The 19,410-nt window shown below is 38.4% G+C and overlaps 1 protein-coding gene and 1 long non-coding RNA gene across 2 annotated transcripts; one reads left to right on the top strand and one right to left on the bottom strand.

Moving 5' to 3' along the window:
• Positions 1 to 8: 8 nt before the first annotated feature.
• LOC122661306 lies at positions 9 to 15,909 on the bottom strand. Its single transcript, XR_006332860.1, has 3 exons — positions 15,897 to 15,909; positions 6,373 to 6,375; positions 9 to 84 (listed from the first exon to the last, which is right to left on the bottom strand). It is a non-coding gene; the product is annotated as an uncharacterized LOC122661306 (long non-coding RNA).
• Positions 3,830 to 18,343, top strand: LOC122661301 (gamma carbonic anhydrase 1, mitochondrial-like). The gene is made up of 5 exons (XM_043856658.1): positions 3,830 to 4,131; positions 7,311 to 7,454; positions 14,691 to 14,816; positions 14,908 to 15,059; positions 17,720 to 18,343. The coding sequence occupies exons 1-5, from the start codon at positions 4,017 to 4,019 to the stop codon at positions 17,996 to 17,998; spliced, it is 816 nt and encodes a 271-aa protein (XP_043712593.1). The 5' UTR covers positions 3,830 to 4,016; the 3' UTR covers positions 17,999 to 18,343.
• The last annotated feature ends 1,067 nt before the right edge of the window (positions 18,344 to 19,410 follow it).

The following is a 19,410-nucleotide window of genomic DNA, read 5'->3' as shown; positions in this document are numbered from 1 at the left end:
GTTGTGTGTTTGGTAAAGTCGTTCTATCAAAACTCAATTTGGATCTAGGATCAAAACAGTCTGTAATTGTCTTAGTTTTACATTCTTCCACCGTGAGAGGGGCTGATTGGGATTGTTTGAGCAATTCACGCAATCGTTGACCTCTTGTTGTCATCATTATGGAAACTTCGGGTTTTAATCTACAATCCACCTGGTCACAACCATAGGACTATTTTGAGCATCTTATGTACTAATTTTGATACAAAGTACTATATTACTATATAATGTAGCAAATCAACAAGCCCCTTTTTGTCGAAATTTGGGAAGCTATGAGTTGTAATACATGGTGGGTCATAAACTGATTTTGGCTTCAAAAATTTGATGGATCGCCTACATATATTGTCCTTGTATGTAAGCCATGATCATAATGTGTATCAACCTTTCATTGATCTGATAATTGAAAAATATAGGAGAAGATAGAGGGTTAGTTGAGATGAACCACAAAATTTGCCATTTTGATTTAGGATACCCTATATATTTACAGACTCAATGATGCTCATCCATTTACATAATGGATTGACAAAGATTTAAGTATTGAGCTCAAATTGGTTATATCAATTGAGTCATATTGGATCCAGTGACACAGAGGTCAATTGACTAGACAATTCCTCCTCATAACTCATGAGTCAAACTAAAATGCCTTTGGATGCCATTGCTAATTGCTATGCACGAACACTATCCTCAGGTTCATGGTATTCAAAGTTTTAAAACTGATGTTTATGGTGCCAAGGACAAACAGTGTTAGTACATGTTTACTATTGATGATAAAATGATCAAAATGCCTCAAGTTTTTATATATTAAAAAGATTCCAATTGAAATGATACAATTTAACATCATGTCTCAATATTTTTAACCTTTGATTTGGTGGCCGTTCACAAGAAGCGACGTAATGATTGAATTATATGGGAGTGTTTGAATGACCTCTTTAGGTGTATTTAGAACTTGACGTCTTCTTTTAATTTTCCCTTGTTTTATTCTTAAAAGATTTTTAAGATAGAGGTATAAAAGGTTTTTCGAAAATAAATGTCATTATCAAAAGTGTCATTGTCATGTATATTTTTTAGTATCCATGTGAAATGACATTATTATCCTCGTCGAAGAAAAAAATGTGTCATACCAGAAGAGCTAAAAAAGTATGGTCACAAATTATTTGACATCTCGAGGGGTGTTGATAAGAAAATCACTTCTTTTTTTTCCGTTAAAAGGTCAGAAAAAGTTTAAATTAAAAGATTAAAAGCAAGAGTTAATGTCTAGGCATCCTAGACTGAGTAAGAAAGTACAAAAATCTCCTGTTGTTCACTTATTCCACCTTTTGCATTACCATCAACAGAGAACAAGAGAAACAATAAACCAATTTTTTTTCAAGCTTCACCTTCTGCATGGCCATTCGCAGACCCCTCAAGAAAAATCAAAGCTAGACACTTGATAAAATCTAGACATCATTCTTCAAATTTGTATCTAGCTATCCCTTGAAAATTCCAAATTACATTCTCGCAAACAAATCTCAGACTAACAGACCATACATATTAAGCTTGCAAGGAAGCACTTTTCTTAGCCAAGTAATCGGCTACTCGATTCACTTCTATGTAGCAATGTGATATCTTCCATGATATTGATGCTAAGAAAGACTTGTAGTGGTACCACCGTTGTTGAAACTTCCATGGCATTAAGCAGTTATCATAGATAACTACTCATTGGAGCCGCATTCAATCCACTGAAAATCCTTTGTCTAGCAAAAGCAAGACCAGTAAAGATTGCCGATAAAATCAGCTATGAAATTAGTTTTTTTTTTTCCAAGCATGTTGAAAAAACTGCATGATAGAACTCTTGGTGAATCTCTAAAAATTCCAGCCACACCTACGTGTGGCCGAGGTTCCCCAATGAACTTCCATCAATATTTAGTTTGACCTAGTCCACTTCTTGTTTTTGAACAAATAACTTCCATAATTCGCATAAGAGGCAGGTTAGAGAAACTAGTACCCAACATGTGAGAGTGGCTACCGATTTTGTTCATCAATAATTAGCATCTTTAGAAGCTTCTAATGGTATAACCTCATATCACATTGTACCATTGTATTTCTAATGACATAAATATGCTAATGTGAATAGTCACGATCCAAATCAAATCAAACACTTACAAATGTTAAAAAGGTTTATAGTTGAACCCTATCCTTCTTTCTTCTTTTTTTTTTTCTTTTTTTTTTTTTTTAAAAGCTTTGATGCTCATATATTAAATCAAACTATACCATGATGTTTGCCATGATTTGAAGTTAAAAATGAACGTTCGTGATCCAAATAAAAAAGTTATTAAAATGTAAAGACAAAATGTTGAACCATATCCTTCTGATAAAATTCTTTTGGATAGATTTTAAAACTTGGGATATTTTGATTATTTCATTACCATCAGTTAACATGTACCAACACTAGTTGTGTTCAAGGTACCTCAAACATTAATGTTATAATGTTAGGAACCATTCCCATAGATAGTGTAAACATGAGGAACCATAGGTATTTTTAATCATATAGTTTGATTTCTATTGAAAAGAAAAAGTCAAGATTATCCTTGATCAAGTTTCAATATATGGTATTATCATTTTGGGAAAGAGAACGTTATTTGGGTGTGTGCGGTGTGCTGCCCCTACACTCAGACACATGGACACATGAAATGATTGCCGCACCCCCGAGATTTTTCGCCTTTCCATGAGGGTGTGGCGGTCATTTCATGTGCCCCTATATCTAGGCGTAGGGGCAGTGCACTGCATGCACCTAGGTAGCGTTCTTTCTCCCTATCACTTTTTGTAGGGGAAGTGTTTCTTGTAGGGGAGTGTGGCCCTTGCATGCACACGGGGGTCAATGGGAGCACGTGCGGAAGCATCTACAAGGGCATCATTTCGCATTTCATGGGGAGCGGGGCTATAATTTCGCCCCCATGTGTCTGGGCATAGGCACCACGTTCCCCCACATAAACCATTTTCCATCTTTTTTAAAGAAAGAGATTGGCACGACATGAGTGTGTAGATTCCTATGCACACCCTCTCACATCCCACTTGTGGACCCCAAATTCTCTTTTCTCATTAAACCTCTTTCCCACTAGACAATTCATGCGTAGTTCCCTTCATTGGTGGGAAATTGCACTTTTGACGTTGTAATGATCCTTCTCTGTTTTTTTTAATGATAAGTGTATGCTTTCCATATATATACGTTTTGGGCAAGAGATCATTGCTTAGTCACGTGGTGCAGTCTTGCACCAACGCGGGGTGCCAATGAAAGTGTATGCATGAGCATCAACATGGAAGAGATTTTTTATTTCACAGAGACTGGGGCGGTAATTTCGCAAGCAATTGTGTTTGGGCGCAATAGCCACACGATCAGGTAGCATTCTTCTTCCCTTAAGCTTTTCATCAATATTCATATCTTTCTTATAATAAAAAAATTAGAAAAGGAGAAAGGCTAGCACTACGATGGTGCCCAACATGTGTCATCGTCTCTTCTCCTTTTTAAAAAAGGACTGCTTTACTCTCCTCCAATCCTATGATTGGTGCAAGCTGTTGGCTTATCAAAAGCTGGCGGCATGCCCAACTTTCCCCCATTAGAAAATAAGGTAGGTATTAGCCATTTTTTACTTTGGTGGCAAATCGTTTGGAAATCCCAATCTTGACCTCCTCCGACCATGTTTAGGAAGTAGGAACCGTAACTCCCAATAGCATTTTTTTTTGCAAGAATTCGTGTCTCAACTCTCAAATAGACAAATGTTGATCGAAAGGGGTCTTTGGTAATTAAGAAAAATTGCTAGGATTATAGAATTTCGGATCTTCTACCGAGTCTGCCTTCTTGCCTTCCCTTGACCTTCTCTCGCTACTTCGTTTGCTCCCAGCCTCTCAGTCACAGCTGAACTCCCCATCTCATCGTCTGGGAAAGCTAAGTCCAAGCAGAATATTGTAAGGACAGGGCGATCAGATCACCTGCACAGAAGAAGATGGGAACACTTGGGAAAGCGATCTACACTGTCGGGTTCTGGATTCGCGAGACTGGCCAAGCTATTGATCGTCTCGGCTGCCGCCTCCAGGGCAACTACTATTTCCAAGAGCAACGTGAGCTTCCCTTTCTCGCTCGACCCATACGTCTCCTTCAGTTTGTTTAGGGTTTCTCATATTTGCGGCTCATTCCCTCATTTTTCACATGTTTAATTTCAGAGCATGTAGTTGTTGTGATGCTTCAAATTTCTTATTTTCTCTAATCTTTGACAAATCAATGGAAGGGTTAACTGCTCTCTTGAATTTATCGAAGCAACTTGTTCTTGTACTTTTTATATTATCTAATTTTGATTGTGTTATAGAATCATGTTGTTTTTAGGTGGTTCGATTTGGATAGTTAAAGGTTTTTTCACACCGATATTGACATGTCATGGTTTTGAATGGGGTGGATAGAGTCTGATTATACCGCGCATATTAAGGGAATGGATTTGTACTTAAAAGTTTTTCTGTTTTGACAATTGATAGTTTTGATGACTAAAACGGAAGTTCACCATACAAATGTTGTCTAAATAGTGTATGACTGGTAATAAACTTCATCTAATCGTTGTTACAAATGTATAATTATATGCGTATGTGGGTATGTATTTGTTTCTGTTAATCTCACTACGTATATTTCGGTATTTCCTTTACTCGTGACTGACGAGTATACCCTCATTAATATGTTATAATTGGACAGCTTCTGGGAACTGTACTAGTTACTTCCACCCATTCCCTCCACTTCTACTTGATGATAGTCTTCCCGGAAATTGTTATTCGTCTCAACCAAATCATTTTTGTTATATGTTTAATTGTCAATAGAAATGTATTTCTTCTGAACTTGCTTATCAAGTGCATTTCTTCTGTACTTGCTTATTAAATGCATTCCTTCTGAGCTTGCAAGGTCTGAATTTTGGTTAAAAAAGGTGATTAACTTTTATCATCTGTCATGGGTTTTAGTCCCTCTTTTTCAACAATTTTATTGACTTCTGCTGGCAAGTATTTCAGTGCCATTTAGAGATAGGACATGTAGTGAGATCATGGTTTCTTTATAAAATGGTAGACTCTATACTTCTTACGTGGGATTGTTAACTGTTTGGCTTCTTTTCACTCTTGATTCATGGGTTCAATGGTTTAATTGGATGACCTGTTGCTAGATTCCATGATAGTTTTAATGTTGATTTTGGGCAAACAAATCAGCTAATATCCCAATTACCTAATCTAGATAGACCATTGTTATAGCCAAATTTTCAAATCACAATGAGGTGAGGCCTGCATCACTCTGGTAACTTCCTAATTCTTCAGTCTTTTGGCTGCATTTCATTCTGTATGCCAAGGTTGAAGCATCTATTTGGAATATTCTTAACATTCACCTTCAGTTTCCAAAAACTCGGCTGACAGGGTTCATAACCATCAAAGTTCAATGTTCTAGTCTTTTCAACAATCAACACAAACATCAGATATATGACCTTCATTTTTGTGTTTTACTTGATCAGTGAGTGTTAGATCAATCAGAAGCATTATTTATTACTCTACTGGGAATTGGTTTACTACATAGTTACTATCCGTGCACATGCAAAATTAGCCTAAGCGTGTAAAAACACCTGAAAATGAAAGGAAACGGCCAATGTGGAAAACCATTGATGAAAACCACAAAAACACGGTGAAAGACGTTATGAAAGAACAGACAAACACCATCAAAACATTAGAAAACCGATCATCCGACATAAAAACGAAGAACACTACAATGTGACGTATGTCTACAGAACATGAAAATTAAAAGAAAAGTAACAAACTCGTTGGAAAAATCACAGAAGAAAGATGAAAGGACCTGCTAAACAATATTACAAGAAGCCCTACCGAAAACTAAAGAGACATAATCCAATTTCTGGTGTGTCGCTGCTGCCCCAATAAATGGGCAGCAGCGATGTATATTGAAGATATCCCAAAATCCGTGAAGGGTGTAGGGACGTTAGAGCAGGCTAGGGGTGCTAGGCTCAGGTTTGAAGGAGCTCAAATCGACACAACTACAAGGGACTTTCAGAAAGGGATGAGATACTCTCTTTTCTCTCTTAGGGACTCTTTGTAGGGACTAGAGATATTCTAAGAAATAAGAATGCTCCCAAAATGTCTAAGGGGTTTCTTATTTATAGCCTAGGAGGTTACCCACGTCCAAGGCAGTGTTCCTCATCCAACCTCTTAGAGGTCTCCTTGATTCTAAGGGGACTGGGGTGGTCATTGGCTAAGAATGGAGATAGACTCCATCAAGCAACCTAAATCCAAGATGTGCTAGGTTCCAACTACTTTAGTGGCCTCTATCACGTCCTCTAGGGTCTTTGGGTAGGTCTAGATAAGTCTTTTAGTCGGCAAAGGTGAGATAAGGCCATTGCACAAGCTGGAAGTCACGGGCTCAAGAATCCACAAATCCGGAAATTCCCAGTATCCGGCATTGGATGGGCAAAGTCTGGCAGGACACAAAGTGTCGAAGGCCTGCCGGCAACTAGTATCGATGGCGTCAGTGGCATTTCATTGAGTGCCTTACCGAGCCAGTGCAGTTAATTGACTTGGGCTGGCACAAGGGGTCTGGGCCTGGTTCAAGTGTGACTCTGAACCAAGGCCGGATCAGTTTTTTTGGGTTTGGGTCAGGTCTTACCTATGTGACAGCCATTTTACCATGATTTTCAGAAATACATTTTTAGTTGATTTAAAGTCCTACGAATTTGGAACACTGTTGGGGGCATGGGGAATCTCCAGAAATATAAATAATGGGTCCTGCAACATTTCAGAACATCCCAATTCATCATTGCCTATCCTGCTCCAGGTGACACAATGAGGTGTCTACAGATGTGTGTTTAGACATGGATATGCATCTTATGCCAAAAAAGCTGCTCAATAAGTGTCTTTTTTGATAGCATGTTTCGCTCATGATTCAACATACCATTGACTTGGTTTGCTTTTAAAACCATTTGATAGCATAAGTATGTCCAAGAGGTGAGAGCTCATTTAAAAAGAGGAAGGAGAAGTTCACTCTCATAATTGAGGCATTGATTCTGCTCTTAAGTTCAAAACCTTAATTTGAAACGCTTGGTTTTGTAGTTATCATTCACTTATACATGAGGGAATGACTTCCTTGTGTTTCTTCTAACACAATCTAGTGATGTTTGTCTCTGTTTTGCAATTCTGCGCGTGGCTTCATTTTCTTTTTGATAAATGTGGTTCTTGTTATCAGCTAACAATCTCTTTTGTCCATGTTGTTATAGTATCCAGGCATCGGACATTAATGAATATATTTGATAAAGCTCCTGTTGTTGATAAAGATGCATTTGTGGCCCCAAGTGCATCTATCATTGGGGATGTCCAAGTGGGAAGCGGATCCTCAATTTGGTATGGATGTGTTTTGAGAGGTAAGACATTAGGATCTCTTGAGGATGTTTATAGTTTGTTGCATGCCATCTTTAGATGATGAGAAATAATTCTATGTAGTGTTCCGGGAAATAACTAAATGTATTCACGTTCCAACATTCAATTGATCATTGGTTAAAATTGAAGGTGGTCCATGCCAGAGATTGCATGGGTCTGAGTGTTTTGTGGGTCCTTGCCTAGAAATTGTCAACCTGAATCCTTCTTGTTTTTCATTTCTGTGATGTTTAAAACAATCCCCTTGAGTGGAACAAATTTTCAGTTTGATCTTGAGTTCTGGACTCTTGTAATTTATGTTAGAAGATGATATACTATGAAAGCCTTCTGAGTTCTAGAATATATGCCTCTCTCTCTCTCTCTCTTTCTCTCTTCTGTTTTAATCTGTTGATGCACTTTTTCCCAATGTCATGTTGCTAATTTTAATTCACTTAGTATGTCTTACACACTTGAAGAATCTAAACAAACCAAAAGGCTATTTGATGTTATAGAAGTTAGTTTTTAGTTGTTTAGCAAACTGACAGAATTTGAAGTTCTGTGTAATATGTATATCAATAGGTGTTGCCCATGTCTCTAGGATAGTTTCAGCGAGTAGGTGTCAGAAGACTCAGAACTTAGTTGTCTGTTTGTACCCATGTTTATTAACTTCAAAAAGTTTAGGTTATGGCTTACATTGTAGCAATGAAAGACTGCAGATTCAACATGAAAAGAGGTCACTGCTCCACCTTTGAGAGGGTTGGTTGGCATCTGGAAGGAATGGATGGTTGAAGTCCAAGTGATGCAGATAAGGGATTGAAAATTCCTATTATTTATGTGAGTAATGGCCCCAAGGGAATTCAAAGGAGAAAATCCTGAAACTTGACACCAGATGACAAGATGTAATTGATGGAGAAAAACATAGAAACAGCAGAACTAATGCAAGAGAATAAAAAAAACAGGGCTAGAAATCCAAACCAGCAATAAGAACACTAAGTTGAGGAATACAGCAATGAGAAAGGAGATATTGCCCATGATTCTTACTCCATTCCAAAAACATCAATGTGAGGCTCAATTTCATGGTTTCCATACACCCAAAAAGCTGTTCCCACCCCAAGGGTGTAGCTCAGTTGGCAAGGACCAACACTTCACAAATTAAAAGGTCATGAGTTCAGCTCTCCTTGGGGCCTACCTATCAAAAGAAAATTTGTTCCCAGCCCTTTATATAGATTATCTATGCCAAATACGAATTTTAACTTTGGCTTTAAAGCTAAAAAAATTAAATAAATTAAACAGCTAAATAACTGACTCCTATTACAAGTCAGCAACTAGCATGAGTTCGTACCCCTTAAACAAATAAACTATTAATTGAAGAAATAGACTTGATATGGAACTCCTTATGTAATTAGACTTCCTAAAATATAATACTGTCACTGGTAATCACCCTATCAGTAAATGAATCATAACTTTCCCAATACAACTTGCAATTGCAACTTTTTGTTTTCGTAGGATAGATACTTGATAGAGTTTTACTCTGCCCCAATATCATGCAAAACAAATAAGTTTTGTCTATTCAAAGTTGATCTTTGTGAGAGGTTTTCCCAATCACTAACTGGTGGAGGGCCAGTGAGAGAACGGGAAGATATTTGAGATGGAAACTCAGAGTTGCGGGGGAGAAAGAGAATCACGGAATCACAATCATGCCTCACTCACACTGAGAAAGCCCATTCAACTTTCTATTCCAAATCTGTTTTATCTCTGGGTACATGCAAGTATATTAAGAGAAAAAAAATCAGAGACTCCTAACTGAAATGTCAAACCCAAACTAACTCAAACTCTATCTCCTATTCCTACGTAACCTATTCAAAGCAAAACATGATAACATAAAAGAAATAAAATACTACATACTAAACCACTGCCATCCTTTTGTTAGACCAAAAACCTGGGTGGGGCCGGTTCTGTCTGGGCTTGGGTTTCCAAACCCAGTCGTGCTGGTCCAACCATTTGAGTGCCACTATATCAATTCTCCTCTTCAGAAAAGAACTTGACTTCATCGAGTTTGGACAAGGACAGAGGAGACCATCCAAGTTAACACGCTTGAGAAGAAAAATCCCGTTGTCTGCTGTGTTTGAAGGAACTTCATCTCGAATCCACCGTGTTTGAAGGAATTAGTGTCTCATAACCACAATTTATGCCTTTTTATCAAACAACCTGATGTAGTCCTAGGTAGGAGAAGTCCCACTAGGAGCCAGGGGAATAAGGTTACCTAACAAGGCTGGCCGATTGGGACAGATTAGACTAATTAGGGCAGAAATTAGGGTTAGGGTGAAATAATGGTAATGGGGTTTATAGGGTTTTAATATGCAGGTTTAGGAGGCTTTAATGGCATAAGAATATTAGGGTTTGGAAGGGTTCTAAACTTCTGCAGTTGGGCAGAATCGAGTTGCAGGTTTTTAGGTTTAATGGAGTGAGGGAATGGAGGGGTTATAGTGGAGACTAAGGGCTAGGGTTAAGGCCGAGTGTGGGGAGTGATGTGGGGAATGTAGGCTGGAAGTAGGGTTTGAAAGTGAAAGCTAAATCGGGAGTTATGGGGGAATCCTAGTGGAAGTAGGGGTGCAGGTTTAATGGAGAATTAGGGTTTGGTGGATTGAGGGGACTGTAGATTAGGTCTAGGTAGAAGAAGGTTTAAAATAAAACAGATTCAAACTCACTGTATTGCAGGACAATGGCAGCAGCTTGAATGATTTGAAAGGACCTCCTGATCTTCACAATGCAAGGAGTCGCAGGAGTCCACCTATCCTTCTCCACCTTGAGATCCACAAGGATGTAACACTCACAAAGGAGCAGAAGCAGCAGCACGATGGCAGCAGCAAAGCTTGAAAAGCAGGAAAATTTTATGCAGGAAATAGTGGGGGAGCCTGCCCACGATTACTAGTATTTATAGTTTTAAAAAAGGGCCAAAAGGCCTTACAGATATTCAGATCTGGATTAGGAATCCCAGATCTGAGTCCTAGTTACAATCCTAGTCACCAAACAACTCCACCCTCTTAAAATCGAGGGGGGAGATTAAAACAAAGTTTAAACAAAAATATAAAAGATGCTCTAAGAGCCAATAGAAATAAAACGAAAAACAGCCAATAGGAAAGTGTCACTTAAATTGGACCATTGGTTGGACCGGTTCAATCTAAGAGCTCCAAAAAACACTAAGTATAGAAAAAAAGATAAAGGTTCCAACAAAAAACAGCCAAGTCAAGGCTTCTTCTTCTTTCTAATGCTTGGACCTGCATCACAACTGCAGTCGCCCTAGGAGGATGTGACACACCTTTAAGGTTAGGACATCACATTGCACGGTATCTATCAACCCACCAATAGAGTACATGAGCAAACATCGATCGTTGATTGTGAGATTAATAATGTTCACCCACGCAACTTTGTAGGGGTTAGGATGTGGCTCTGTCTTTAAACCGAGCTTGCGAATGCTGTCTTAAGAGACTGCATTGGTACGATAACCACTGTCGATTACCATGATGCACAGGCTGTTGTTGCATCTGACTCTGGTTTGGAAAATTCTCTTTCAATGCCAATCATCCTTGTTAGAAACTCTGTGTGTAGCCAAAAGTGGACGAAGAACGTAACAATGTTGCTACTCTCCATCACTATCACTATTGTTGACTTCACTAGGTTCATGGTCACGCTTTGACTCCAGAAGTACTATTTTGTTCCTTCGTTGACCTTTTAAGGCATCAGCCATGAGTTCTTTCTTATCATCGAAAACAACTAGACGATTAGAAAACTGAACCAAAAAATGCCTGTACTGTATCTCAGTCTGCGGTTTCATAGGAGGTCTATCGGAACCACGCTGAGGTGGAGTATAAGGACGGTTTGGCTCGAAAATGCCATAGATGAACCGCTGACCTGTAGCTTGCTTAATGACTTTCCCTGTGAAGAATACTGTTGCTGACTGGTGCTATTGTTCTTAGAGAAAGTATCTGTAATAGTCTTCCAAGTGTATGGCCGCTTCAGGCTTTCTTCTACCTGATTTGCCACATGTATAGGATCCTCCATCATAGGCAGTTGATTGGGTGCTTATGTAGCACTGATCTGGGGGTACAAACCATTGCGAAATTGTGCCACCAATACCTTGTCGTCCCATTCAAAATCAGATCAAGTAGCTAAATAGTAAAATCTGGTCACATACTCCTCGACTGTTAGGCTTTCTTGTCTCAACTGTGCAAACTTGAGGTGCATGCTCTGCTTGTAGTCAGTCAATAGGTAGGAATTTCGGTTCATGCTTTACTCTGTTGAGATGTTGGGAGTTATAGAAGTATAATCCCACATCAAGTATTTGGGACCTTGGATGTTTAACCATTGGGCTATCTCTACTTAATAGCTTAAGCTTTTGGGTTGGACCCCCATACCATCTGGAAAAAAATCTCCAAACTATGAACCCAGTCAAGATACTGCTCTAGGTTGTTATCCCCATAAATTGAGGACGTCTAGCTTCGTTCCTCTTTCAGCTCCATAAAGAGGATCATCGTATCAACCAACTCCATAAGGTGGCGACGGTTGTGGTGGCGGTGGTATAACATGAGATGGACCTTGAGGGACAGAGTTGGAAGAATCCCTAGACTGCATGGGACTTTCTTTTATCAAAAGCCACCAGTCGGTCAATGGAAGCTTGCGTAGATGCCATCAATAACATGGATGGAACTGACTGCTATGGTGAGGGTGTCAATTTTTTGCTGGTTTCATCATTATAGGAGTTGAGCTATTGGAGAACCTCACTATTTTCCATCTTGGTTGGGGTATGGAGGAATTTCGACTCTGATACCAAATTGGTGGAGGGCCAGTGAGAGAACTAGAAGATATCTGAGATGGAAACTCATAGTTGTAGAGGAGAAAGAGAATCATGCAATCACAATCACACCTCACTCACATTGAGCAAACTCAATCAACTTTCTATTCCAAATCTTTTTTTATCGTTGGGCACATGCATGTATATAAAGAGAAAAAAACAAAGACTCCTAACTGGAATCTAAAACCCAAATTAACTCAAACTCTATCTCCTATTCCTACATTACCTATTCAAAGCAAAACATAATAATATAAAGCGAGTGTCTGAATGACACCTCTATAGGTGTATTTAAAACTTGGCCCCTTCTTTTAATTGCCCCTTGTCTTATTCCCAATAGTTCTTTTAAGATAGGAATGTAAATGGTTATTCAAAAATAATTTGAAAGTGGCATATCGGTATGTCATTATCAAAAGGTTTCATTGTCGTGCACATTTTTTGAGTATACATGTGAAATGATATTATTACCCTCATTAGAAAAAATTGTGTATCATACTATAAGGGCAAAAAGGTAAGGTTACAAATTATTTGACACCTTGAGGGTTGTCAATAAGAAAAATCCCTAATATAAAAGAAATAAAAGACTACATACCATCCTTTGTTAGACCAAAAACCCGGGTGGGACCAGTTTCGTCTGGGCTTGGTTTTCCAAATCCGGTCGTACTGGTCCAACTATTTGAGTGCCACTGCATCACCAACAGTTAACCCCATTTGCTGTGGAGCATATCCAAACCAATCGATTGGGCCATTGGGATGTTCCTGCATTTCTAAGATTCAGCCCAGTAGTCATGTGTGTAGAATTTATAAGCTCTTGCCTAAAGTGCTTTACTTGTGGTTTATGAAAATGTAGGAACGAATTGCTCCTCACAAATGGCAGTTCATAAAGGAAAGACAAATTCTTAATGGGTCATCAATTATTACAGGTTGTGGGTCTAAGTCAATTGGAGCAAGCAACACAAAAGCAGAAACTATATGACATACCTAGAAACTTATTTGCAATCAGTGCAGTTAAGAGCATTGAAGAAGGAATGAAGAAAGAGAAAGGGCTCTTCACCTTGTATTTGACGAACTAACCATTGTTAGAAGAGAACATTTTCTTAACCATAATCAAAAGCCTACCGTAAAACTGAATAAAGTCTGAATGACACTCATTAACTAGACCCAAACCCCTGATGACTTGCAAAAGGTTAGGCATTTGCTTGTTAGTAATAATGACTTATGATTCTTTTTTCTCCAATAATATCATCATTTGCAATAAATAAATAAATTATTAAATAAACAACATCAATAATAATTAAGGAGGAAAGCCATGCTTCCACCGACCTTCGTTCCTTTGTTATCTAAACACACATGTAACCATGGATTCACCAAACCATCTATCCCCAATTCTGTTTGATTGTTTATATGGAAATTATCAGTCCATCAGGTGGGTAAAAATGATCTGGTTAAAGTATTTTTTGCTTTCACAACCTTCACGCAGCTCAATCAAACTCCTATTGGCATTGAACCTGGGGCAAGGGTGCCACTCAGGCTGAATCTGGGCTCAGCTTTGAACTGAATTGGATTGGACATGGTGAGTTCAGGCTAGGTTAGGTCCGTTAGGATTAAAACTCATCAACCTAGGGCCACCTGCGTTGCAACCCTAACCTGGGGAATAAGGGGAATAAACCAAGAGATCAAATACTAGATCAGTGGCAGAAGAAGAAAGAACAGGAGAGATATTGCTTTGAGTGTGTGGGGGACCGGGGGTGGCATCAGAATGTTGCAACCCCTGAACCTAGCCACTGTCCCCCGCCCTAAAATTGCAAATCAGAGAATGGTGATTATGCAAGAGAGGGTAGGAAGGATTTGGAAAATGAAGACATGATGAATTTAAATGTATATGTACATTTGCAACTTACAATTATAGCTACAATACTGTTTTTTAACTTCTTTTATATAGTTTTAAATTTCTGCACAATGCTTAATTGTAAAAGATAAATACTATACACAGTGAGTGTTATTAGTAAGGCAAATATAAGTGGGTCTGATAGATGACTATCTGAATTCGTGTCTGATAGCTTGATGGATATTAACAAATTCCAGTATCTTGTAACTGATTATCATGGATAGATATTCGAATAGTTGGATGCAAATTCAGATTTTAGCTGGATTTTCAGATGTCCATTTACATCCCGAAGTCTATTGGCAGTTTTCTAGCTATTCTGTTGTTTGTTCTCTTTTGGTTTTGGCTTATTTTTCTGCAGAACAATATGTTGTCAAAGTTTTATCCACCTTTTTTATTATTTCCACTGAATTTTGGGCTATTATTTATTTTTTTATGTATACAGTCATTTTGATAGGTGATATTCATAGCAGTTGCTTATTCTTGTCAGAAAACTGCCTCTTTGTGTAGGTGATGTTAACAGCATCAGTGTTGGATCTGGAACTAATATACAAGACAACTCACTTGTGCATGTAGCGAAGTCTAATCTCAGTGGGAAGGTCTTACCAACAATCATTGGAGACAATGTTACTGTAGGTGTGTATTTCTATATATGCCTTTACTAATTGGTCATCTATGTGTTTTGTCAGTTGGGTCTTGCATTATGATTTGAAGCTTGAATTGGCAGGTCACAGTGCTGTCTTACATGGCTGTACTGTTGAGGATGAGGCTTTTGTTGGTATGGGTGCAACCCTGCTTGATGGGGTCATTGTTGAGAAGCATGCCATGGTTGCTGGAGGAGCCCTTGTAAGGCAAAATACAAGGATTCCATGTGGGGAGGTCTGTCTGCAAAATCTCTTCTGCAAAGGACTTTATAGTGCTTCTTTCCTTCCCAGGATTCATCATATATGATTGCTTTGGATCTTTGCAGATTATAACGAGTTTGTGATCAAAATATTCTATGTTGTTCTTTTCTTCCTCAAAAAAAAAAAATATTACTTTCTCTTGTTTTTCTGGTATTGCATCTCAGAAATTTTCTTTTTATGCACCAGAGCGATGTCCAGTTCAGCTGGCTGTCATCAACTTTTATGTCATGTGCCTAATTATTGGCTTGTAAATGATAGTTCTTATATACAAAAACTTTGGAGCTTATGGCAGTAGTTGGAGACTCAGTTTTCCAGTTCCACTAGGGCTCTCCATCTGGTTGGGTTCTAATGGTATAAGTTTAAAACTGAAAACAATAAAGGTGATCTTCAAAGCTGTAATAATTATTGAGGAATTAAACTCATGAGACATTCTATGAAATTATGGGAGAAAGTAATTGAAGCTTGCCTGAGACAAGAAACTAATATTTCGGATAACCATTTTGGTTTATGCCAGGGAGATCAATCACATAAGCTATTTATTTGCATAGGAGACTAATGGAAAATTTTAGCATATAAGAAAGATCTTCATACGATCTTTTATTGATTTAGAAAAGCTTATGATAGAGTTCCTAGAGAGCTAATTTGGCAAGTTTTAGAGAAGAAAAATGTTTTGAGTAAATACATAGACTTTATTAAAGATATGTATCATGATGTAGTGACTAATGAAAGAGCTGTGAGGGGACAGGGTGGTGAATTTCCAATAACATTGGATTACACCAAAGTTCAGCTCTAAGCCCGTATTTGTTTGCACTTATCATGGAATGACTAGAGACATTCAAGATCAAATCCCTTGGTGTATGCTTTTTGCAGATAATATTGCTTTGGTGAATATAAAAAATTGTTGAGATAAATGCAAAGTTGGATTTTTGGAGATCAATCGTGGAATCAAAAGGTTTTAAGATAAGTAGAACAAAAACAGAGCATATAATGTGCGACTTTAGTAACAGTAGGACTGAGAGTGGAGTGGTGAAAATTGATGAGAGGGAGTTTACCACAAAGTGATAACTTTCAGATACCTAGGTTCAATCATGAATAAAGAAGGAGAAATAGAAGATGATATTATACAAAGAATTAGAATAGGGTGGATGAAATGGAGGGTGCATCCAGAGTGATGTGTGGCCGACGTATCCCTTTAAAACACAAAGAGAAATTTTATAGAACAGTTATACAACCAGCAATGACGTATGGGGCTGAATGTTGGCAGTAAAGAAAAACAAACTTAATGTGGTTGAAATGAGGATGTTGCGGTGGATGAGTGTTTAAACTAGAAAGATAGAATAAAGAATGAACAAATTAGAGCAAACCCGGGCCTTGTCCCTATTCATGATAAATTGCGAGAAACTCGTCTGAAGTGGCACGGATATGTGATACGGAGGCTTTGAATGCTCCAACACGGAGAATTGAAGGAGCGAAAAGAGTTAGAGGTAGGCCTAAAATAACCATAGGAGAAGTACTGAGGAAAGACATGTATAGCTTAGGACTGGAATCTTGTATGGCTTTAATAGAGCTGATTGGAGGAATAGGATCCATGTTTCAGACTCCATTTAGTTGGGATAAGGCTGAGTTGAGTTGAAGTTTAAAACAGAAAACAAAATGAAAAATTTTGTGCGAATGTCAAGGTTAGTAGTATAACTAACATTCAACACATTACCTTGCTAAAAAGGGCGTACCCAGTGCATGAGGTTCCCACCATTGCAGAGTCTGGGGAGGATCATAATGTATGTATCCTTACCCCTGCTTTCTCTGAGAGGTTGTTTCCAGACTCTAACCTGTGACCATTTGGTCACAATGGAGCAACCTTTACTGTTGCACCAAGGCCCACCCTCCAACACATTATCTTGCTGATTATATTAATTATAATTTACGACTAAAATCCTTGGAATTTTTTTTTAGAATTATTCTGAGGAAATTTTCTGCTTCACCTTTCAACTGCTATCTAAATCTTACTAGTTTCTGTTATGCTATTGGTTTTTCTTCATCAAATTAATGGACTTCTGTGACATTTTACTTCCAACCATATGTAGCCTAAGTGAAACCTTAGCACAGATGATGTAGCCCTTCTTCCCTGAGAAGATGGCGAGCATGCATGCATGTTGCTGTTACTCTTTTTCTTATGGGGTGTTTTGGGTTCTTTTGTCGTTTTTTTGGGGGAGGGGGGGTGTTAAAGCAGAGTTGGGGGAAAGGTCCATGTTTTTGGGCAAGTTGGCCCTATTGGGTGGACATGACCATTTGAAGTAACTTTTCTGTGTACTCTGTGTCAAATCTCATTGTCTGCCTGGAAGAATATGAATAACCAAGTAATGTTGGTGTTGTAATTTGGTTTGTTTTGTCATGGGGAGACATTCTTGAAAGGAATTCCTTTCGTGGCACTCATTATCTCATGCACCTCGAGACCGATTCCTTCTTTTCGTACCCTCAGTTAATGTCTCCTTAAGAGATTGTTGAGTGGACTCGCAATTTTAGAGTGGGGCTGGAACAAATCAACCCCAATGAATGAGTTCTTATCATTATCGTCATGGTGCTTTAATTAACAGGAATAATGAATTCCAATCTGCTGTGATTTGTATTCCACAGGTATGGGGTGGTAATCCAGCAAAGTTCTTGAGGAAGCTCACAGAGGAAGAGATTGCGTTCATCTCTGAGTCAGCCACCAATTATTCAAATTTAGCACAGGTCCATGCTTCTGAGAATGCAAAGAGCTTTGATGAGATTGAGTTTGAGAAGGTGCTACGCAAGAAATTTGCTCGTCGAGATGAGGAGTATGATTCCATGCTTGGAGTTGTTCGTGAGGTGCCTCCACAGCTTATCCTTCCTGATAACATCTTGCCGGATAAAGCACCCAAGGCTTCATAAAGTGAGGATTCAGCATAAGTGGGGTGTCTTTAACTTTTACATGAAGGGATATTTGTCTTTATGGAAAATGGCTTCATTTCTTCTTTAATAATTTTTGGAAACCCGGCCATGTTTTTGGATCAATCAAGGTGTGCCTTTCTGTCTTTTACTTGTTCTCTCTTCTCTCTGGTTTATCAGGAACTCCACTTCCAGAGAAAACTAATGCTACGGGAACTAGATGTTTCTGCACTTTGTATCCAAGATACGTATTTTTTCGGGAGATCTTCTTGTTTTGTACTTACGATTTATGATCATTTGCAATATTTGGAATAACTAATACACTAGAAATCGAAACTTTTTGTATCAGAAAGGAAAACCGAAAATCTTTGGCATTTGTTCCATTGTAGGAGCGATTGCCAGGCAAAAACCACGACGGCAAAGAAACGAAAGCATGGAAGTTCATTTAATGGGGCGTTGGTTTCTTACAATGCCCCTGTTAACATAGCTTCCTGTATGGATTTAATATCAGCCATGCGGCAAAAGGGATCCAAATATTATGGATGAATAGGACAAGAGGCTCCTTGCTGATATGTCAAGCTTGAGCGCATGAGTTGGCCATGTAGCAAATAAAGTTTTGAATTTCACTAAGAGTTCTTCTTTTGAAAAATAGTTGAAAATACAGGCAGAACTTCAATTATTTTGGGGTTGGGGGGTTGTAGGTGTATGATTGAATAATTGAATTTCGATTTGAAACTTAATACATTGGCAATATATTTGGCACAATTGGCAGAGTACATTGTATCAGACCCCTTTTCATTAGGGCACAGTTGAGCAGATTACAGAAGAAGCCCTCCAGATTGGGTTGTTTAAAGAACCTGTTTTTTGCCTTGAGGTAATTGTGGGTGTTTCATGCTTTTTGAGCTATTTCTCAACTCTTTCTTGACAGGCTTAGCATGTTTATTATCATGGCACATCTCTTTGATATCTCTCTCTTTCTTTCAATTCTTATCAATCCTTTGACTTTTACCTTCTCCTTAGATTTTTTTTTCGCTTTCTTCTTTTCATGAAACCATTAAGTAATACTTGAGGGAGGGAGGCAAGCATATATATATGAGATTGAGAATAGGCAAAGATTCTCACCTTTGCAATTGTTAAAGTGAAAAAATAAAATATAGGCTCTTGTCTAGACTCTAGAGCTGTGAAAGAAGGGCATGGCTCCTCTCCAGTCATTTGAATATACAGTGGCAAGTATGGGTTTCAATGGTCCCACAACCTACACTCCCCCCCCCCCCCCCCTTCCTAATGTTTCATCAGTAATTTCAAGTAATTGGAGAGGATCCTAAGGAGGGTCTTGATGATCTCGACCTAGAGGAAATGAAGAAAAAATAAAAAGAAAAATGAATAAAATCCAATTGCTCTAAGCGAATCTTTCT

The sequence above is a fragment of the Telopea speciosissima genome, chromosome 5 (genome assembly GCF_018873765.1).
Source record: "Telopea speciosissima isolate NSW1024214 ecotype Mountain lineage chromosome 5, Tspe_v1, whole genome shotgun sequence".
Classification (NCBI taxonomy): Eukaryota; Viridiplantae; Streptophyta; class Magnoliopsida; order Proteales; family Proteaceae; genus Telopea; species Telopea speciosissima.
The sequence above is the reverse complement of the archived record's forward strand: the minus strand, read 5'-3'. Positions and strand labels throughout refer to the sequence as shown.

Bases quoted from the DNA above. Each gene is read 5' to 3' on its own strand.
- LOC122661301 (XM_043856658.1), top strand. From the start codon at position 4,017: ATGGGAACACTTGGGAAAGCGATCTACACTGTCGGGTTCTGGATTCGC. The intron at 4,132-7,310 runs GTGAGCTTCCCT...ATGTTGTTATAG, and splicing joins CTACTATTTCCAAGAGCAAC to TATCCAGGCATCGGACATTA. The intron at 15,060-17,719 runs GTCTGTCTGCAA...TGTATTCCACAG, and splicing joins CAAGGATTCCATGTGGGGAG to GTATGGGGTGGTAATCCAGC.